Raw genomic sequence first — 21,078 nt, 5'->3', positions numbered from 1 at the left:
CCCAGCTCTGCCTGCTGGCAGGGACAGCTTTCTGTGCTTTGATCCCGGCCGGCAGGAGCTGGGAGAAAATCAACCTCTGGGGAGCGGCGCGGGGGCTGGCGAGGACCCCGCCGCGCCCCCAGCCCCGTCCTGCCCCGCCAGGACTGTGCACGCCAGGGGACTTCAGAGAGTCCCGGGGGACGGAGGAGCCCTGTCACCAGGGGCTGTCACCCAGCACACGTTCCCAGGGCTGCCACTCTTCCGGGAGGCCAAGTGTCACTTGCGGGGTACATCGGGGCCCCAAGCCGGGCGTTTCTGTGGGCAAACCCCTGCCCGCCGCTGGTGACAGCGGCCCAGGACAGCTGGGGGACACGGGCCTGCCTGGGGGCGAGGAGCTTCTGGGGATTCGAGGGGGATGTGGCAGCAAGCGGTTGTCTCGGAGCGCCGCCCGAGTGCCCCCAGTCGCACCAGTATGAGCCCGCCCTGGCCCTGGGTGCCCACAGGTCACACCCGTGGGGCCACGGCTGTTGCCACGACACTTTCCAAGTGGCCGCGGTCGGTGGCCCGGCGACGGTGGCCGCGGCCCAGCGGGGCCTGGCGGCGTGTCCCCGTCCCCGAGCGGGCGGGGAGCCTTTCCCGGCCATCGGCTGCCATCTAGCTGCCAGCCGGCGGGAGCTGTCCCCCGCCCTGGCCCCGCTCCAGCCCCTCCTGGGACCCCCCCGGCTTCATCCAGCCGCCTCTTGGGGCCCCCACCCCGATGCCCCCACGAGTCCCTCGCGGTCCCCAAGCCCCCCGGCCCCCGCCGGCGCTGTCCCCGAGGCCTGGCCATGTCCCGCTGTGTGGCTCAGGGCTGGCGGTGGCCCCGTGCCCCTGGCTCTGTCCCCCCGCGTTTCCCGGCAGCGCCGGGCCCCGGCACAAAGAGACCCCGCGGGGGGGCCGGGCCCGCCGGCTCCGGCCCCGCACGAAGCCCCTTTCAGCCGCCCGGGGAGGGGTCCCGGCCCTCCCTCCTCCCCCCGCCGCCCCCGGCGGGCAAAAGCCCCCCCAAACTCAGCGCACAGGTGACGGGGACGCGGCCGCGCACCCACAGCAGCGGCTGGGGCAGGATCCGGCCCCCCCGAGCTGGGAAGGGGGGACCCGGCGCCCTGAGCCCCGGCCGGGCTCCGGCAGGACCAGGCGGCGCTTGACAGAGCCAGCGGGGGGGAAGGACTTGGGAGGCGTCAGGCTCTAATTAGCAGCCGGCCTTAATGAGCAGCCGGCCTTAATGAGCCGCCTGCCCGCGCTGCCAGACGGCCCGCACAGAGCCTCCGCCCAGGGGAGCCGGGGCCGGGCGGCGGGTGCGGAGCCGCTTGTGCCGGGGCTGGGCCCGGGGGGGCGACACGGGGAGCGGGCGGGGTGTGAGTCGTGAGAGAGACAGAGAGTGTGTGTGTGTGTGCGCGTGTGTGTGCGTGTGTGTGTCTGTGTGTGTGTGTGTGTGTGCGCACATGGGCATGGGGGGATGGAGACGTGTGTGCGTGTGGACGTGTGTGTGCACCCAGCACCCACAGCGCCCTGGGCCCCCGCACCCAGCACCCCTGGGCCCCCACGGCCGTGCCCCCAGCACCCACGCCGCCCCAGGGGAATGTATCCCGCGCCCACGGAGCCCTGCAGCGCTGCCCCCAGCTCCCGCGGTGCCCACGGCCTCGCACCCCGCCTCGCACCCAGCACCCACCCGCCGGCTGCCCCACGGGTGCACCACTGGGCTCTGCAGGCACCAGAACTAACCCAGGCACCGCGTCCTCGGCGGGGACAGCAGGAGCCCGCGCACGGGGCCAGCAGTGCCAGCGCCGGGCAGGGACAACGCACACCCCAGCTCGCTCACCAAAAATGAGGTTTGCTGCGGCGGGCGGAGGAAGCAAGCAGCTGATTCAATGTGAATGATAGAGCAAGCTTCAACTTTATTGAAAGAAATCACCCCTTATATAAGCACTCTACAATAATTGTGCATACTACTCACAAATCTATTGGATACATGTAAAAGGCTACATTATAATGTCCCAGCCCCCTGTGGCGTCTCAGACATGTCACAACATCTTCCCTCTTCTGGCCTGCCTCCTTTCCCAAGGTTGTTTTTACCGTCAAGGCCATTGTGTACCTCAGTTTCTCTCTTTGTTAACATAACAGTCTGTTGTTTGGCATAACTGTACCCTGGGTTTATTCCTTTGTTTACCTCAGATGGCTGCAATCAGCTTCTGCAGAGACCCATGGCCTTGCTCTCTGCAAGCCGTTCTCCAGCAGTTTGGGACACGGCCGGGGAAGGGGCAGGGGCAGGACGAAGCCCCCGCTCTGCCATCACCTGCTCTCCTCGCCCTCCAGCAGTTTGCGGTACGTGGCGATCTCGATGTCGAGGGCCAGCTTGACGCTGAGCAGCTCCTGGTAGTCCTGCAGGTGCCGGGCCATCTCCTCCTTGAGGCTGCGGGTGTCCTCCTCCAGCCGTGCCACCGTGTCCTGGTAGCCGGCCGTCTCCAGGGCGTAGCGCTCCTCCAGCTCCCGCAGCTGCCTCTCCAGGGACTCGTTCTGGGGGACCCCGAGGGGACAGGACACCCTCCACCGCCGCCTTCTCCCGGGAGCTGGTGGCTCTCTGCGGTGCCCATCCACCTCCCACCCCTGGGGACCAGCCGTTCCCCCAGCAGCGGGTGGGGGTCCCCAGCGCCGTGCCAGGGAGCCCGGTGGCGGTGGCAGCCCCCCGATGCCGTGTCCCCCGCCCGCTCCCCGCAGCTGTCACCTACCGCACCCCGCAGAGCCTCCAGGTCGCAGGTGAGGGCCTGGAGCTGGCGCCGGTACTCGTTGGCCTCCTGCTTGGCGGCGCGCAGGGCCTCTGCGTGCCGGGCGGCCGCGGCCGTCAGGTCTGTGAACTGGGGGGGGACACGTGCCGTGGGATGTGTCCCGGTGGCACATGGCGTGGGGACACAGCCCTGCTCTGCTCCACTGCAGGGACGTGGCCCCACCAGCACGTGGCACACAGACACATCCCCGACCCGGCAGGGTGGTGGGACGGTGCTCACGGGACGTGTCCCCAGAGCCCCGTGTCACTGGGGACGTGTCCCTGCTGCTGGGGCAGGAGGAGACAGTGCACACGGGACACGCCCTTGGTGTGGGCCTGGGGACATGTCCCTGTTCCTGCAGCCGTTGGGGACAGGCGGGACATCCCCAAAGGCGCGTGTCCCAGGGACATCCCAGCTCCCGGGAGGCCGTGGCCCCAGCAGCGCCTGTGGTGGGGACACATCCCTGCTGCCATGGGAGGAAGGGACGGCGCACGTGGGGCACGTGGCTGATGGCACGTGTCGTGGAGACGTGTCCCTGCTCCCTTGAGGTGACGGGACAGCGGACATTGGACACGTCCCTGACGGCAGGTGCTGCTGGGGACACGTCCCCGCCGTGCAGGTGGGAGGGATGGTGCCTGTGGAAGCCACCGGGAACGTGTCCCTGCTCCTGCGGGACAGTGCCTGTGGGCCCCGTCACTGGGAACACGCCTCAGGGACCGTGCCCGTGTCACTCCGCAGGGGGACACGTCCCCGCTCCCCGCGGGGACCAGGCCCGGACACGGGACACGGGCGGGGGCAGCGGGGATCCCAAACCCCACGCGCCACCCCCAGGCGGCGCCGCCCAGCCCCGAGGAGGTGACGCTCGGGAGGGGACAGCCAGGCCCCCCCGCCGGGCGACCGGCTCCGCCTCACCTTGGACTTGTACCACTCCTCGGCCTCCCGGACGTTGCTGGCGGCCGCGGCCTCGTAGCGGCTGCGGATGTCGCGCAGGGCGGCCGTCAGGTCCGGCTTGCTCGCGTCCACCTCGACGTGCACCCGCTGCCGGGCCAGCTGCTCCTGCAGCTCCCGCAGCTCCTGGGGGGACAGCGGGGCTCAGCCCGGCCCCGGCGAGCCCCGGGACTCCCCCCCAGCCCCCCGCGCGGGGTTACCTCCTCGTGGGCCTTGCGGAGGAAGGCGATCTCGTCCTGCAGCGTCCCCACCCGCTGCTCCAGGGCCAGGCGAGCCAAGGCAGCGGCGTCCACGTCCTGCCGCCGCGGGGGGAGAGGAGGGACCGTCCCCAGGGCCTGCTCCCTCCCGAGCTGCCCGGCCCTGCCCCGTGCTGCCCCGTTCTGCCCACCCCAAGGCACCCCAGCCCCCCACTGCCCGCTCCTGCCCACCCCTGCCCGTCCCCGCGGGAGGCTGAGCTGGGGGCTGAGCCCCTGGGCTGCAGGACGGGGGACGCAGGGTCCAGCCCCTGCCCTCACCTGCCTGTAGGCAGCCAGGTCGCTCTCGGCCTCCAGCCGCAGGGTCGCCTCGTCCTGCAGCCTGCGCCGGAGCAGAGGCACCGTTACTCACTCAGCACCGTTCCCCTCAGCATCGCTCCTCGTTAGGCGCAGTACTCGTTGGGCGCTGCTACTCGGTATTGCTGCTACTCATTAGGCGCTGCTCCTCGTCACCCTGAGCCCCAGGGATGGACCCCCCGGGCCGACACGGCCCTGCGCTCCCAGCACCCACACCCTGTGTCGGAGCACGTGCCCATCCCACACCCCCCGCCACCGTCCTGCGCTGTTCCCGGGGTCACCCTGGTCCCTGTTGCCACCCGCGGCCCCGTCACCACCCTGGTGCCCACCACTGCCCGGTCCCCAGGGCTACCCTGGTCCTGGTGGCCACCCTGGTCTCTGTCTCAGTGGCCAACCTGGGGATACCTGCTGTCACCCTGGTCCTTGCCACCGCCCTGGTCCCCAGATGACTGTGATCACCATCCTGGGGGCCACCTTGGTCCCTGAGGCCATCGTGCTGCTGGTGGCCCCCTTGCTCCCCATCCCCACCCCGCTCCCCATCCCCACCCTGGTCATGGTCGCCACCTTGGGCCCCAGGGCTACCCCAAGCGGGGCAGAGCCTTACTTCTGCTGGAGGCTGCCGAGGTCCTCGGCGAGGTTCTCCTTCTCGATCTCCAGACGGGCCTTGGCGGTGGCCAACTGCTCCACGTGGCGCCGCAGGTCACGCAGCTCCCCCTGGTAGACGTCGGGCAGACGCGAGGGCTCCTGCTCCCGCGCCTGGTGCAGCTCCACCACCAGCACCTTGTTCTGCTGCTCCAGCAGCCGGACCTTCTCGATGTAGCTGGCAAAGCGGTCGTTGAGCTCCATCATCTCCACCTTCTCGTTGGTGCGCGTCTCCCTGAACTCCGAGTTGAGCGCTGCGGCCAGCGAGAAGTCCATCCTGCCCAGCCCCAGGCGGGCACCCGTGCGGGGACCAGGCTGGGCGCTGCGGGGAGCCCGGAGCCGGGCGGGGGGGCTGGCGGGAAGCCCCCGGTAGCCCGGGGCGGCGGGGCCGATGCGGCGGCCGTAGGAGGAGAGCCGCTGGCTCTCCATGCCGGAGGGGGGGGCGTGATGGGCCCGGCCCGGGGGTTTTGTGCAGCCCGGGGGCCCCCCCGTCACTGGCCACCGGGCAGGGAGCCCAAGTCCCGGCACAGCAGCAGGGGGGGGCTGTGCCCTGGCAGCCAGCCCGGGCACCGCAGCACGGCCCCCTGCCCCCGCGGCGGGCACTGGGGGGGCTGGGGCACACGCCAGGCTGGGAGGCAGAGCCGTGGCCGTGGGCACCCGTGGGGCAGCCGGCGGGTGGGTGCTGGGTGCGAGGCGGGGTGCGAGGCCGTGGGCACCGCGGGAGCTGGGGGCAGTGCTGCAGGGCTCCATGGGCGCGGGATACATTCCCCTGGGGCGGCGTGGGTGCTGGGGGCACGGCCGTGGGGGCCCAGGGGTGCTGGGTGCGGGGGCCCAGGGCGCTGTGGGTGCTGGGTGCACACACACGTCCACACGCACACACGTCTCCATCCCCCCATGCCCATGTGCGCACACACACACACACAGACACACACACGCACACACACACACACACACACACGCACACACACTCTCTGTCTCTCTCACGACTCACACCCCGCCCGCTCCCCGTGTCGCCCCCCCCGGGCCCATCCCCGGCACAAGCGGCTCCGCACCCGCCGCCCGGCCCCGGCTCCCCTGGGCGGAGGCTCTGTGCGGGCCGTCTGGCAGCGCGGGCAGGCGGCTCATTAAGGCCGGCTGCTCATTAAGGCCGGCTGCTAATTAGAGCCTGACGCCTCCCAAGTCCTTCCCCCCCGCTGGCTCTGTCAAGCGCCGCCTGGTCCTGCCGGAGCCCGGCCGGGGCTCAGGGCGCCGGGTCCCCCCTTCCCAGCTCGGGGGGGCCGGATCCTGCCCCAGCCGCTGCTGTGGGTGCGCGGCCGCGTCCCCGTCACCTGTGCGCTGAGTTTGGGGGGGCTTTTGCCCGCCGGGGGCGGCGGGGGGAGGAGGGAGGGCCGGGACCCCTCCCCGGGCGGCTGAAAGGGGCTTCGTGCGGGGCCGGAGCCGGCGGGCCCGGCCCCCCCGCGGGGTCTCTTTGTGCCGGGGCCCGGCGCTGCCGGGAAACGCGGGGGGACAGAGCCAGGGGCACGGGGCCACCGCCAGCCCTGAGCCACACAGCGGGACATGGCCAGGCCTCGGGGACAGCGCCGGCGGGGGCCGGGGGGCTTGGGGACCGCGAGGGACTCGTGGGGGCATCGGGGTGGGGGCCCCAAGAGGCGGCTGGATGAAGCCGGGGGGGTCCCAGGAGGGGCTGGAGCGGGGCCAGGGCGGGGGACAGCTCCCGCCGGCTGGCAGCTAGATGGCAGCCGATGGCCGGGAAAGGCTCCCCGCCCGCTCGGGGACGGGGACACGCCGCCAGGCCCCGCTGGGCCGCGGCCACCGTCGCCGGGCCACCGACCGCGGCCACTTGGAAAGTGTCGTGGCAACAGCCGTGGCCCCACGGGTGTGACCTGTGGGCACCCAGGGCCAGGGCGGGCTCATACTGGTGCGACTGGGGGCACTCGGGCGGCGCTCCGAGACAACCGCTTGCTGCCACATCCCCCTCGAATCCCCAGAAGCTCCTCGCCCCCAGGCAGGCCCGTGTCCCCCAGCTGTCCTGGGCCGCTGTCACCAGCGGCGGGCAGGGGTTTGCCCACAGAAACGCCCGGCTTGGGGCCCCGATGTACCCCGCAAGTGACACTTGGCCTCCCGGAAGAGTGGCAGCCCTGGGAACGTGTGCTGGGTGACAGCCCCTGGTGACAGGGCTCCTCCGTCCCCCGGGACTCTCTGAAGTCCCCTGGCGTGCACAGTCCTGGCGGGGCAGGACGGGGCTGGGGGCGCGGCGGGGTCCTCGCCAGCCCCCGCGCCGCTCCCCAGAGGTTGATTTTCTCCCAGCTCCTGCCGGCCGGGATCAAAGCACAGAAAGCTGTCCCTGCCAGCAGGCAGAGCTGGGCTCTCCCCCTCCTCCTCCCCGGCCCCCCTTAATGAGACAAACGAATTGGGAGCGGGCTGCAAGTGTTAATTAGAAGCTTCCACGCTCTGAGAAGACAAAGGCGAGATCAGCCGCTGCCAGGCAGGGAAGTAGTGCAGAAGGAGCCGGTGACCCCGGTCCCTGTGGGACAGCAGCACACCCGCAGCTGGGTCCTCCCTCCCCGTCCTGCTCCCACCACGCTTGGTCACCTCTGGGGGTGGCTACGAGGAGCTGGGGCAGGCAAGCAGATGTGCCCGTGGCCAGACGTGCCCTGGCACGGCAGGAAAGGGGGTCGCAGGGGTGTCGGGGGACAGGTGTGGTCCCCAGGTAGGGATGCGGGGAGCTCTCTGCTGTGCAGGCGGCTGGAGCCAGGAGCCCCCAGCGTCACACGGAGACAGGGATGGTGGCCATGGGGTTGTAGCAGAAACACTTTTCGCCCCGCAAAGCAGCAGCAGCCGGTGCTTGCCGGCACTCTGGGACACGGAGCGAGCGCCCCAGAGCCCCCCGGGCACAGCAGAGGGGGCAGAAGGCACCCACGGGGTCCCGGGGATGATGGGAGATGGGGGAAGCCCCGACAGAGCCCACCCCCACGAGCAAGGGCCTTTTCCAGGCCCGCTCAGACGGGAGCTGCTTCCCCATCCCAGCTCCCTGGGCGAGGGGGAGGCGAGAAGAAACAGCCGCACGTCTCCCCTCTCCCCTCTGGTTGGAAACGAAAAAGGTTTATTAAAAATACATGTTATTTCTTAGTATGATACGACAGGGGACGTAACTGGGACGGTGAACAGGAGGGGGCTGGGGGTGACTGCAGGGGTACAAGAAGGGCTGCAGGAATTGTTGTGTGGCTGCAGGAAGGGTGGGACAGGGCTACGAGAGAAAGGAAGAAGTTTGGCACCTGGGTTGGGACACTGCCGGGGATCCTGGGTGCAGGAGCCATCAGCATAAGAGCTTCATTGGCTGGGGGGTGGGAGCAGGGGGGGCACTGCCCAGGGCCACGAGCTCTTTGGTGGTCCTTCTGCTGCCCTTCCAGGAGAGAGGGCCCGCAGGATGCTCTGAGGATGGAAAGAGGAGGGAAGTGCATTAGGCAGCTGCTGGGTAAAAGCAGCAAACCCAGGTCCCGTCCCCCCCCGCCCCGACAGAGATCCAGGTGCTGCCAGCCCCCTCCTCCTTTCTGCCCCTCCCCAAGCACCCACCAGCCTTCCCCGAGGCTCTGGCTACAGCCAGGAAGCAGCAAACCCCAAAGAGCATCTTCCACCAGCAGCAAACCTCCCAGTTCGAGGTATTTTCCTCACCTGACCCGGAAGGGGGCTGGTCCAGCGCCCGCTTGGTGCCTGCCCTGCCGCAGGGAACGCTCTTGCAGCCCGTGGTGCTGCGGGCAGAGGGTTTCCCCAGGCGCCTGCCCGGGAGCGGAGGGGCGCGGGAGGGCTGCGCAGATCTCGGGGTGCTGCAGCTCTGGAGCCCACCCAGGGTGGGGGGAGCAGCGCTGTGGAGAGAAAGGGGCCGTTTTAAACCCGCGAGGCTCAGGGCGGAGCCCCCCCGCGTCCCCACGTGTCACAGGTGAGGTGGGGCCGACGCAGGCAGGGACGGGGGCTCGAGCCCCAGGCAGCTGCCAGCCCTTGCTGCCTGCGCGGGGCGCTCTGGGGCACGGGGGGCCGGCGGCTGCCTCACCTCTCCACTCGCCTCCGCTTCTGCGCAGGGGCTTTGGAGACCACGGAGGGCCTGGGGATGGAGGAACCCTTCACGGCAGACACCGGGGCACAGGCTCTGCGGCCAAGGAGAAGGGAGTTAGTGCCCGCTCTCGTGAGGCTGCGAGGCAGCCAGGCCAACACCATCCGCCCGCAGGGAACAGGAGTCACAGGAAACCTGCCCGGTTTTGTAGGGGAAAACCGTTCCAAGAGGGGTAAATCCTCAGGAGAGCGGCACAGGAGGCGTCAGCCGCCTGGCTACTGCTGCTCCCTGAGGTGCTCGGGCTGTTCCCCTGGACCTCAGTGTCCCCAGTTCCCTCGGTAGGAACCATTTCCTAGAGCTGCAGGAGGAGACGGGGAGACCTCGGGGTGTCCTGCGTTACCAAGGCCATGCCCATCTCTGCCTTTGGATGCTCTCACAGATTCACAGAGCTTTGGAAAATCCAGAGCCCCTTTGAAGCACCGGCAATAAAAAACCCCAAACTACCAACTAAACAATAAAACGCAAAACCCCAGAGTGTGCAGTCCCAACCCTCGCTCCAACCTCTCTGGGAGCAGAGGTGAGGCCCCACCTGCTTCCCAGCCAGCACGCGGGGCTCCAGAAGGGCCCCAAAGGGAGAAATAGATTTCCTTGGAATGTTTTTTATATCTTTGACAGCGATTCACACACGAGCTCGGACCGCTGGCTGCCTGTCTGCAGGCTGAGTGTTTTCTGCCCAGTCTCCCCCCTTAGCAGAGCTGCAGCGATCCACGGAGGATTCACCCAGACAGCAAGATCGTGGAGGGGGGAGCCCCAAAACCACAGTTAACCCCCCCAGGCCAGCACTTACTGGGGCACGACGGGGCCGTCCTGCTTGTTTAGGTGGCTCTGGACGCTCTCCCAGATGGAGAATTCTGGCAGGCTGGAGGCAGCTGCCTCGGCCACGCTGGGTGAACCACTGCTGTTGGAGACCTCAAAAGTCTCGTTCAGGTTGTGAACGGGCACAGCAGGCAGCGTGCGGCGGTTTTGGGCAGCCGATGACACCGGGGACATGTGACTTGTTGTAGTCCCCCTCCTCTTAATCGGGCCAGGAGCCACCGACGTGGGGCTGCAGGGGGCAGCGAGGTCCTGCAAGCGCTGCACGGTGCCACTCATCCCGGGGGTGCTGGGCACGGCGACAGACACCTGGGCTGAAGGAGCAGAGAAGAAACAGAGTCACCTCCTTGTCTGCAGTTCCCAGGCACCCGCAAAGCCCGGGGCATCCCCCTCACAGCCCCCCGTCACAGCTCGGCGGAGGTCAGCCCAGCGAGCCCTACAGCAGCCGTTTGCCAGCGGGTGTTTCCATCAAACCACCTTAAACCGAGAGGAAAAGAGCCAGCACAACTAATCCTAAAGGCATCAGGCTGGGCCCAAAGCAAGTGCCCTGCGGCAACGCCCGGTCTGTGCCCGGAACACAGGGTCTGCAGAGCCCACGGCTTCGCTATGGGCATCGTGCATCGGCCCTGAGGATGAGGAGGGAGAGCTCAGCCCTGGTCAGATGCAGGCTGCCGGCTGGGAGGCTACAGCCAGGCTGGCTGGGACAAATGTTCCATGGAGGAGTAAACAAGAGGAGGACAAATGAGGATCAGAACTGCTGTTTTGGTCTCCAGGAGCAGAAATATCCCTCACGTTTATGCTGACTCGCACACACATGCTGAGCTCCCCGGAGACAAGGGCTGCTCCTGGCTCCGGCCGTGCCCCGGGCTCCCGGCGGTGCTGGCCAGCCCCAGTCGCTCTACAAAGCGAGGCTGCAGCCGCTCTGGGCAGAACCCGCTGGGTGCCACGTCAGGAGGAGTCAGGAGAAACTCATCTCCCTGCCCTGTGCCCACAGCTGGGAGCTGCCCCCCCGCCACCGGCTCCTCCAGCGCACACCGAGACAAAAGAGAGGGGGCAGCACCGACGGCCCCAGCTTCTCACCCTCACAGCCCTGCTGCATCCTCTGGGCAGGGCTGGCCCCGCCGATCTCTGCGGCTCCCTTTGCAGACGTGGCTTGCTCCCCGCTTACACCAGCCTCCTGACTGACCAGGCGCTCCAGGTCCTCAAATTCGGAGACCATGGCAGGAGTGAGGAGGGCGGCAGCCTTCAGGAGGGCGTATTGCTTTCGGGCAACGTTCAGGACGGCAGCCAGGAGCCTGGGACAGAGAGAGACAGACCCAAGAACCAGTTAGCAGGCGAGCGTGAGCCAGCGTCACCAGTAACAGAGGCCCAGCAGCACCAGCATCACCTCTGAGACACCTCCTTGGGCGGGGCAGAGCCTGTTAGCAGAGTTTTGGGGCAAGAGAGGCAAACTGAAGTCGAGAGATACCCAAGTTGTAAATCTCTTCCTGGACAACCCGAGCTGTGAGTTGTGTGTTTACCTGTTAGTTACAGGGACAAAACGGCACCTGCAGGCTCTGCCGGGCTTCAGACACTTGTCAGCTCCGGCAGAGGCAGACAGATCCAGGCACACGTCAAGGCCAGCCTCCCTCAAGAGGCCTTTCCAAAGAGGTTCATTCTGCCAAGATGCTTGGGGCAGAGACATCAGCAGATGGTGCCACGGGAGCCCTGCCAGGGCAGGGCCCGGGGGAGCAGCGGCAAGAGGAAAGACTTCGCAGAGGTAATTTCAGGACTAACAACGCGCACTGACGGCTCACACGGTGGCTGTGCCTGGAAACCTTCACTGCTGCATTTCCAGGAGAGACTATCCCATGGGATTAGATCTCCAGGAGCCAAATCCCTTATTTTACAGGGCCGGCTGTCATCTGCAGACAAAGACCTGGTCCCACGTCCTTCTGGACAGCCCTTAGGATGGCTACAGGATGCAACAGGAGGGTGGGCAGCCCGTCCTCCGCAGGCAAACATGAGGAAGCAACATGTGGGAACGACACGAGGACACTCACGTCTCTGCCCGGCTGCCAGACAACCCCTGCAGAAGGCACCTTGGTGTCTTCCCTTCCAGCTGGACGTCTGCCTGGTGGGCTGCTCTGGGGCTGCTGGGAGGCCTTTCCTCTGGAGCCTGGAGCAATCACCCAAAAGCGCAGCATTAGCCCATCTCCGAGCTGAGTTTGTTCCCCAAATTCCCCGTTAGCTGGGAAGTTAAGGGGTTTTGCCAGCAGTCCACAGCCCCCCACATGCTGAGCCAGGAGCCCGTGGACCGGGTGAGTTCCCGCCCTCTCCCAGCGTGCCCAGGGTACCCCACGAGGGTATGTGAGCCCCCCACCAGGCCCCACTCATCACAGCACCCCTTCTCTCACCTCCTCCTCCAGCTCCATTGGCATCCCAACAGACTGTCCAGCTCCCAGCTCCTGCTGCTCTCCATCACTCCTCTGAGCCACGCTGGTCTGTGGGACAGCTTCCTCCAACCTGCAGAAGGCAGAGAAGCAGCCACTGAGCCAGAGAAGATCCTCTGGGGAAGCTGTCACTTTGCCCAAGAAGTTTTGGGATGGATCAAGGAGAAGAGGATTAGGCCTTTGCAGCCCAGCTTTGTGCACTGTGCTCTGCCACGCTCATAACTGCCCCCGAGCCCAGTCGAGGTGACGTGCACACCAGTAAAGAAGCTCCTCTGCTTTCTAATGGACACCTGGGCTCTGACCAGCACTAAAACCCCACAGGCTCGGGGCACACCAGGAGGTCCCACCAAGCTCTGTCCCTGCTCCCCACCAGCCTCACCTGGGCAGCCCCTCTGGGAAGCCGGAGGGAGCCAGCGGCGCCAGAGCCTGGTTCTGTGACTCCCGGGCAGCGTCCTCATAGACCCGGAGCTTCGCCCGCAGATCTGCCACCTGCGAGGAAGGATCAGCTCTTGCTCAGATGGTTTCACGAGCCCAGGAGCTCAGAGCTCCACGTCCCCAGCAAACCACAGCTAAAGCGAGAGCCCTCCCCTCCCCGCCAGCATCTCACCTCCGCTCTCAGCCGCTCGCAGGTGACGGCGTATTTACTAACGTGGCCGTCAGAGCTGGTCACGTTGCTCTTCAGCTGCAGAGACAGGGCCAAGGCAGAGGTTAAAGCAGCACTGGGGCTGCACGTACCTCTCTCCCAGTGCTGGAGCTGCTCAGCCTCCTCCAGGCTCCCCAGGGAGCCCCAGGGTGGCTGCAGTGGACAGGAGCTGCGCTCAGGGACCTGCTGCCGCAGTCACAAGCCTTTCTGGGTGCTGGGCTGAGGAGCTTTACACGAAGACAGGGCACACACTGTCTGCAGCTTCATCCGCTGCTGTCTGCCCAGAGCGGCACCCCCAGGGCTGGAAAACTCAAGCTGGATAAGGGAGGCACCCACTAACCTCCCCCACCACAAACCAGGCTCCTTCCCAGCCATCCCCAGCCGCTCCCAAACACAGAGCAGATCACCGCCGCAACGCCAGATCCTCACCGACACCTTGATCTCCTTGGCCCGGCCGGCGTACTTGAGGGTGTTGTAGGTGTCCTCGTAGGCCAGGACGGAGGGACTCACGGCGGCGATCATGATGGTGCGGCAGTGGCCACCGATGGAGTCCTTCAGCAGGCGTGTGAGCTTGCTGTCCCGGTACGGGATGTGGCTTTTCCTGCTCTGTACCGAGAGATCAAGGCTCTGCTCAGCTCCAAATCTGTGCCGCAAGGGCGCGGCCACCCTCATCCCACGGCACCTCTCGGAGCCCAGCCCAGGCTGCCACCCTCACCGCGCGGGCAGAACCATCCCCGGAGGACACCGCGCTCACCCGCCCACCCCGGCGGGGCCACGCGAGGAGCAGCGTTACCTTTGCCTCAGCCAAGGCGTTGATGACGTTGATGAGGGCCAGCAGCGAGCGGTTGATGTTGGCGCCCTCCCGGAGCCGCTCTCCCTTGGTGTTGGCGACCGAAGCTCGCTCCGAGCCTGCCAGGTCGATCAGGCTCATCTTGGCCACTCGCAGGTCGCCAGCGAGGCCGCCAGTGCAGTCCTGCTGCTTCACGTAGATCTGCGAGGACAGAGGTGGGTGAGGCTGCAGCTCCACCAGGCTCGTGGGGCTGCTGGTTGGAGCCAGCATCACCGGTTTCAATGTTTGTGAAACGATGGCGGAGCGGATCACGCAGGCGTGAGATCGAGCGGCAGGAAAGGAGGGGCCCGGCATGCTGAGAAGACAAGCAAAAACTCGGCGATGACTTGAGCAGCAAAGCCACGGAAGGGATCTCGCAAGACGGGACAGAGCTGCGGAAAATAATCTGGTCGTGTCCCCGAAGGGCAACACCCCAACCCAAAGCCCTGGCATCATCCAGGATGTGCTCATGCACGGTGGCAGCCCCAGCCCTGACTCCGACTGTGGGTTTTTCCAGAAATCTCAGATGCCAGTGGGGGCTGCAAGCCCCCAGACACAGCCTCGCAGTGCCCCAGGGAGGCATCCAAGCAGGGCTGGCGGTGCCCAGCCCAGTTCCCAGCTGGTGCAGGCGAGGAGGGACACAGCCACTGAGAGTCACCCACAGCACTGCTCCGTAACTTCCCCTTCAGCATCTCTCAAGATCTCCCAGGAGGAGCAAACACTTCCCCTACCGCCCTGGAACCCCCTCAGCCCCCCAGGAGCGGCTCCTGCATGGCCTGGAGGTGCCACAGAGATAGATGCTGGAGGCTGGTAACCGATCCTGCATCCTCACCAGACTGTGGTTTGCCTGCCGGGCAGGGCAGAGTTCCAGCACAGCTCATGGATTCACGGCAGGCGGGAATCCAGCACCCAGTGACAAGCCCGGCTGGGAAAGCATCCAGACACCTGGACTTCCCCCTGCAAGCAGCAACGGGCAAGGCACCAGGTTCAGAATGAAATTGCAGTCAGAGCCCTCTGTCTCCCCACGCAGCCGTGACGGCCCTGCTAATTCGGGGAAGGGCCTGGCTGGAATTGAAATCAACTGGCAGGTTTGTGTAGGAGAGCACCGAGAAACCGGGGAGCAAATTCACAGAGCCCCGGGGGAGCGGAATTCCCGGCTCAGAGCCGGGGGAGACACGACGGAGCACACTGCCTGCCTGCGGCACCTGGGGGGAGGCACAAGCAGGAGCCAGCGATACGCGGCCCCTTTGCTCTGAGGAAGGTTTTAGGTGCAGCTCCCACACGCTGAGTTGACAAGAGACAAAAGCACAAAGGGAAATTTCAGCCCTTGGGACCCCTAACACCAAGCTGGGAGTCTGGGGCTGTCTGGGAGACGTGGCCACCAGCGTGACCAGTGTGTGCTGTCCTGCTGCAGCGCTGGCTACTGGCCTGCCCAGACCCACACCTCTCTTCTCAGGGCCAGGACCCACCGATTTTTCCTGTGGCACAGCAGGAGCAGGGGCAGGAACCCCGGGTCCTGGCACAGGCTGGCTCCCTCGCCCCCTTCTCAGCACAAATCCCGAGCGACACTGCAACCCCCAGCCCTCACCTGGAAGATGGCGTGCGAGCGGGAGGAGGTGCTGTTGGCGTCGGTGGGATGCTGCGTCCGGTTCCTGTTGCCGTTGGCCAACATCTCCAGCAGCTGCTCTGCCGACGCGGGCTGGGAGAGAACGGGCAGAGGGCGGGCGTCAGCGCAGCCCGTACGCAAGCACCGAGACAACCCAGCACCCAGCAGCCACGGCGGCGTAGGCTGAGGCATCCTGCAGCTCCGCGGGGCTCGTCTCAGCTCAGGGTGGCGTTTGCTGTCCGCCAGGAGCCGCGCAGATGGCACCCCCGCGCCCTCACACCCCCCACGGCCCCGGGACACGCATCCGCTGTCAGAACTGGTGCAGGCGCAGCGGTGCCCAGACCTTGTGCCCATTTCTCTACCCACCTGGTGGAAGGAGAGACCCTGAACCACGACTCCTTTCTCAGGATCCTCCCGGATGGCCAGAGGGCCCTTGGGCTCCAGCAGGTCATGAATCTGTTCGTTGTACACCTGGAGCAGGGAACGCCACGGAAGGCTGAGGTTTGGTTACCCAACGGGGAGCAGGGAGAGGAACTTTGTGCCCCAGTGTCACGCACAACCTGGTGTCCCCCCGATGCCACCTCTGGGGCCTCGTTACACCAAGAGCAGCTGAGGGGGCTCTCAATGCAGAGGAGAGCTTGGGAGGGCTTCACTGGCAAGTCACCGCGCCACCACTCCTCCAAAGCCAGGAAGCCCTCGTCGCTCGGGGACCACGGCAAGGAGCAGAAAATGCCCCAGGGTCCAGGTGGGAGAAACCAGCAGCACCAGTTCTCCAAACTGGGTGGGTGAGCCTGCTTCCAGCCAGGCTCTAAGGCTGCCCTGGGGACACCGGGCACAGCTGTCAGTGCAGCGGGTACCCTGAGTGTGGCACTGCAGGGTCTGGATCAACCCCAGGTCCCAGTCACGGTGACCCGGAGGCAGGAGGGGACCCGGCTCGGACGCGGCGTACCTCCTGGTAGGAGACGAGCACCTCACAGCTCTTCTCCTCTTGCCTGGCCTCGATCCTCTTGTACAGCTCCACCATGGTGAGGTACATGATGCCAGGGCTTTCCTCCGAGCCCAGCATGGTGTAGGTTTTCCCTGCTCCTGTCGCACCGTAGGCAAACACTGGGAAGAGAAAGGGTGGAGGGTTGCAACGATCGTTAATTAACAGGAGCGGCGGAAAGTGCACTCCTTGCCGGAGAGGAGAGCTTCCCGCAGCAACCCCTGCGGCGGGGGCTGCTCGCAGCCTTTGCAGAGAGAAGCCAAAGCCAATTCCCCTCCACGTTTGCCACTCGACCCCTCAGTGCAGTTTTTTTTCTCACTGCAGCCTCTCTCATTTAGCAGAGACAGAACGAGTCCCCAAACCATCACGTGCTTGGATGCTCCAGTCACCCCTGAACCTTCTTTTTAACAAGCCGAGCAGCCCCATTCCCCCACCTCTCCCCAGAAGGCGTTTCTTCTTCCAGACCTGGTAATTCATCTCACCCCCCCACCCCCCCTTTCAACACTCTTTGAAGCGTCACCATCAGAGCAGGACACACTAACCCAGAGAGCCTCAGCCCGTCCCCCCAATAGCAGCACTCGGGGCTTGGCAACTCTCGTTTGAGGATCCTGGAGTTATTTTATGCAGATAGAGACACGAGACGTGCCTGCCAGGTGGGCACAGTGACAGAGGCAGCCTTCAGCAGCTCGCAGAGCATGCCGGAGAGCCAGGAATAGCATCCTCCGGTCCCAGTGCCCGGCCCGGCACATGATTAGACAGGAGAGCAGCCTCTCCCGCACGGTGCTGCCTCACACAAGTGATGTGCTCGTTAAGCTGCTCGTCTGCTGACAGCCTGCCAACAGCACGGGGGGCTGCGGCGGCAGGCGAGGAGCTTTCAGACCCAGCAAGGAGCTTTCAGACCTGGCTTTACAGAGCTGCCAGCCTGCGGCATGCTCACAAGGGGCACGGCAAACCCCAAAGCACCCCAAGATGTGTCTGCTTCACCCCAGATCCCGCTCCCAAACCCAGCATCCTCCCAAAGCTCTGCCCCTCACCGCGATTCGGGCTGCGAAGGGATGGCAAAAGCAAGGGGCTCTTTGCGCCACAGATCCACCTGATTTCTCGCCATCCTTCCCACCCTAGCAGAGCGGAGAGCATGTCATCCTTGTCCCTCAGAATGCCTGGAAAGCACCTGCCCAGCCTCATTTCTGCCCCAATGCCCACCTCCATCCCCTCCAGCACCGCTGTGGCCCCCAGCATCACAGAACCACAGCACACCCAGGCTGTGAGGAACCTGGAGAGATCGTCTGGTCTGAGCTTTTGTGGGAAGGGGAGCCCAGATGAGATCATCGTGCACCCTGTCCAATGGCATCTTGAACACCCCCAGCCCTTGGGACTCCACTATGCCCCTGGGGAGGCTGTGCCAGTGAATGTCCTCACTGTAAAAAATGTCTTCTACTGAGATGAAACCTCTCCTGGTTCAACATGTCCCTGCTGCCCCTTGTCTTCAACTTGTGACCAGAGAGCCCCCATCCTCTCCAAAGCTGCCCTTTAAGTCCTCAAAAACGGATGAGGTTCGCCCCGGACTCTTCTCCTCTCCAGGGAGAAGAGACCCATCTCCTTCAGTCTCCCCTCTCTGTCCAGCCCTTGGCTCATCTCTGGGGCCCTCCTTTGGAAATCCTCAACTCTACCTGCATCCAGTCTACCTACATCTCTGTCTGAGCTAGAAATGTCCCTGCAGATGCAGCCCCAGACCCAACTTGGGAGACTTTGCACTCCTCTGTCTTCATCCTCCCACTGTTCCTGCTTTTCCAGCCCAGCCAGGTCCCTCCTCACCATTTCCTCCCCACAAATCCTTTTCCCCCTGGAGCCCTGCGTCCAGCTCTGGGGTCCCCAGCACAGGACAGACATGGACCTGTGGGAGCGGGGCCAGAGGCCACGGGAACGGTCTGAGGGCTGGGACAGCGCTGCTGCGGGGAGAGGCTGAGAGCTGGGGGTGCTCAGCCTGGAGAGGAGGAGGCTCGGGGAGACCTTACTGAGGCCTCTCAATGTATAGAAAGAGGCTTGTAGGAAAGTCGGAGAAAGACTTTTTACCAGGGCCTGCAGTGACAGGACAAGGGGCAACGGCTTTTAACTGACAGAGGGCAGGTTTAGACTGGACGTAAGGCAGGAATTCTTCCCTGTGAGGGGGGTGAGGCCCTGGCACAGGCTGCCCAGAGCAGCTGTGGCTGCCCCCCCCCGGCAGGGTTCAAGGCCAGGTTGGACGGGGCTTTGGGCAACCAGATTTAGTGACACATGTCCCTGCCCATCGCAGGAGGGTTGGACTGGATTATCTTTCAAGGTTCCTTCCAACCCAAACCATCCTGTGACTCCAGAAGTTGCTCTTATTCAGGTTTTGCTTCTCCTCATTGCTCCCCAGGGGGAGATTCGACATTTCCATGTCAGGATCGTCCCTGTCCCGATCACACTCACAGTCACACCAGCTTGGTGCCAGCACCAAGTTTCAGGCTGCATGTTTGCGTGTTGCTGTTGTGTACCCTCATATCCCCAGCTGCTTAGGGCTTCCACAATAAATGAACAGCTCCACTGAGTCCACCCTGCCTGGGAGCAGATGGGACAGGAGCTCCTGCAAGGATTTTAGACGTTTTTCTTTGCAGAAGGGGCTGTTGGGCGTTGGAATGGGCTGCCCAGGGCAGGGGGGGAGTCCCTATCCCTAGAGGGGTTGAAGAGTCGGGCTGAGCCAGCACTGAGGGATCTGGTGGAGTCGGGAACGGTCAGTGTGAAGTTTGTGGTTGGACAGGAGGAGCTTCAAGATCTTTATTATCCTGGATTATTCTGGGTTTCTGATCAAAGGAGGACCCTCCGGGTCTTACCGGAGCAGTTGTAGCCATTGAGGACGCTGTCCAACAACGCGTGGGTGGTGTGCTGGAACACCTCCTCCTGCGTGGCCCCCTCCCCAAAAACTCGGTCAAAGACAAACTTCAGGTCCTTGCTGTGGTGCTTGGGCCCGTGAGTGGGCAGCACACTGCTGGGGGGGCCACTGTGCTCTTCAGGGTTGAAGACGAGGATGTGCTGGTCAACGACATGCAGGACGGGGCGTGCGGCCCGCTCTCGCTCACAGGAAGCGCGGGGCCGCACACGCACCACAACAGCCACAGAGCCCTCCTGGGGCGGGGGCCCCAGCATCATGGTGACAGGGGGGTGCTGCGATGGGGGCGCGGCACTGCCTGGAGAACAACGGCACCGGGCTCCAACGTCCCAAGGGCCTCACGCACTGTGGGGGGTGGGGGGGAATGGGTCAGCTGAGGCTGAGGGGGTGGAGGGGAGCCCACAGCTGGGCAAGGCCTCGCACCCCCTCCCTGTCCTGATCCCCGTTGGTGCCCCCAGAGCTGCCGTTAACACCCGCCCACGGCCCGACCCCTTCAGCCCCGTCCCCCCCGGCCTACACCCCCCTCTGGTCCCTGCAGCCCCTCTCACGGCCCCACACCCCCTTCAGGCCCCCACAACCCCCTCCCACAGCCCTGCCCGCCCCCTCCAGGGACGCCGTCCCACCCCCTCCCCTTCGGGCCTCTGTAGCCCGCCCCCCCCTCCACGCTGCCACCTTCGAGCCCCCCCAGCCTCCCTCGGGCCCCTCGTTCTGCCCACCCAAGGCCCTTCCTAAGGCCCCCGGCCCCCCACACCGCCTCCCCCGGCCCCGCAGGCACTCCCAGCCCTCCCCACCCCTCCGAGCCCCGGCCCGCCCACCCCAGGGCCCCAGACCCGCCCCCAGGGCCCCAGACCTGCCCCCAGGGCCCCCGACCTGCCCCCAGGGCCCCAGACCTGCCCCCCGCGCTCCCGCTCCTCCCCCCCGCGCACCCAACGCCTCAACGGACCCTCCCGCCGCTCCGCTGCCAACGGCCGCGCAGGCCCCGCCCTCGCTCCTCATTGGCCGCTCTTCCCGCCCTCGCTCCTCATTGGCCGATCTTCCCGCCCTCGCTCCTCATTGGCCGCTCTTCCCGCCTCGCCCTCCCATTGGCTGTCCGCCCGGCGCGCTGCACCATGGGAGCGGTAGTCCCGCGGCCCCGACCTGGCCGCCATCTTTCCCCCCTCCCCGTCGCCGTCCCGGCCGTGGTGGCCCCCTGCGGCCGGGAGAACCGGCGGCCCGAGCGCTGTCCAGCGGAGAGAGCCCAGCCAAGGGCCCGGCAGGGCTGAGGGGCGCGGGGTCGCCGCCTGCTGCCTGCCACAGCGAGCCGCAGCGGCAGCCTTCTCCTCCCAGCTCCGAGCTGACAGCCCCGGCCCTGAGCAGCTCCCGCTGCCCGGCCGCTGCTGCTCCCGGGGAATTGGTGCTGAGAAACGAGCCCCGGTACCGCCGGGGGACACCCACCCACCCGTGCACCCTGTCCCCAGGGCCACCCAGGGGGCCCCAGCGGCTCCTGTCCTCTGACCCCACCGCAGGGGCTCATCGAATTGGGCGGCGTCCTGCTGATACAAGGAAATGATCCCGTGCTTTGAAACTGATTTACTTATAACAGCTTAGAGCAACTTAAAATAATTTCTGAATATTGCTTAAGAATCCTGCTTGCCCTGACTGTTCTGTTGAAGCTTACCAAGGGCTACTGTGTGCATCTAAACAAAGCATTTTCTGTGGAAACTTACCAAGAACTACTATGTTTGGCAAAAATAGGAGCCATGTCCTTGGAAAGCAGATGGGTTCTGACAAGTTGAGTCTTTGTAGTGGGTAGACAGCCACGTATCGGCAGTAGAAACTGATCTACTGGTGCTT

The 21,078-nt window shown here is 65.6% G+C and overlaps 2 protein-coding genes across 2 annotated transcripts; both read right to left on the bottom strand.

Annotated features, from left to right (window-relative positions):
- Nucleotides 1-2,307: 2,307 nt before the first annotated feature.
- Nucleotides 2,308-5,350, bottom strand: LOC141954971 (glial fibrillary acidic protein-like). Its single transcript, XM_074895060.1, has 6 exons — nucleotides 4,884-5,350; nucleotides 4,244-4,304; nucleotides 3,929-4,024; nucleotides 3,693-3,854; nucleotides 2,745-2,870; nucleotides 2,308-2,532 (listed from the first exon to the last, which is right to left on the bottom strand). Exons 1-6 carry the CDS (start codon nucleotides 5,348-5,350, stop codon nucleotides 2,308-2,310), a joined length of 1,137 nt encoding a protein of 378 aa, XP_074751161.1.
- A 2,662-nt stretch (nucleotides 5,351-8,012) lies between these two features.
- LOC141954968 (kinesin-like protein KIF18B) lies at nucleotides 8,013-20,287 on the bottom strand. Its single transcript, XM_074895058.1, has 16 exons — nucleotides 20,189-20,287; nucleotides 19,190-19,590; nucleotides 16,302-16,459; nucleotides 15,719-15,823; nucleotides 15,335-15,445; nucleotides 13,711-13,908; nucleotides 13,347-13,523; nucleotides 12,882-12,956; nucleotides 12,654-12,763; nucleotides 12,239-12,347; nucleotides 11,885-12,000; nucleotides 10,923-11,137; nucleotides 9,817-10,156; nucleotides 8,970-9,065; nucleotides 8,594-8,784; nucleotides 8,013-8,353 (listed from the first exon to the last, which is right to left on the bottom strand). The coding sequence occupies exons 2-16, from the start codon at nucleotides 19,503-19,505 to the stop codon at nucleotides 8,238-8,240; spliced, it is 2,433 nt and encodes an 810-aa protein (XP_074751159.1). The 5' UTR covers nucleotides 19,506-19,590; nucleotides 20,189-20,287; the 3' UTR covers nucleotides 8,013-8,237.
- Nucleotides 20,288-21,078: the final 791 nt, after the last annotated feature.

The sequence above is a fragment of the Athene noctua genome, unplaced genomic scaffold (assembly GCF_965140245.1).
Source record: "Athene noctua unplaced genomic scaffold, bAthNoc1.hap1.1 HAP1_HAP1_scaffold_45, whole genome shotgun sequence".
Classification (NCBI taxonomy): domain Eukaryota; kingdom Metazoa; phylum Chordata; class Aves; order Strigiformes; family Strigidae; genus Athene; species Athene noctua.
Note: the sequence above shows the minus strand (reverse complement) of the source record. Positions and strands in the feature narration are given on the sequence as shown.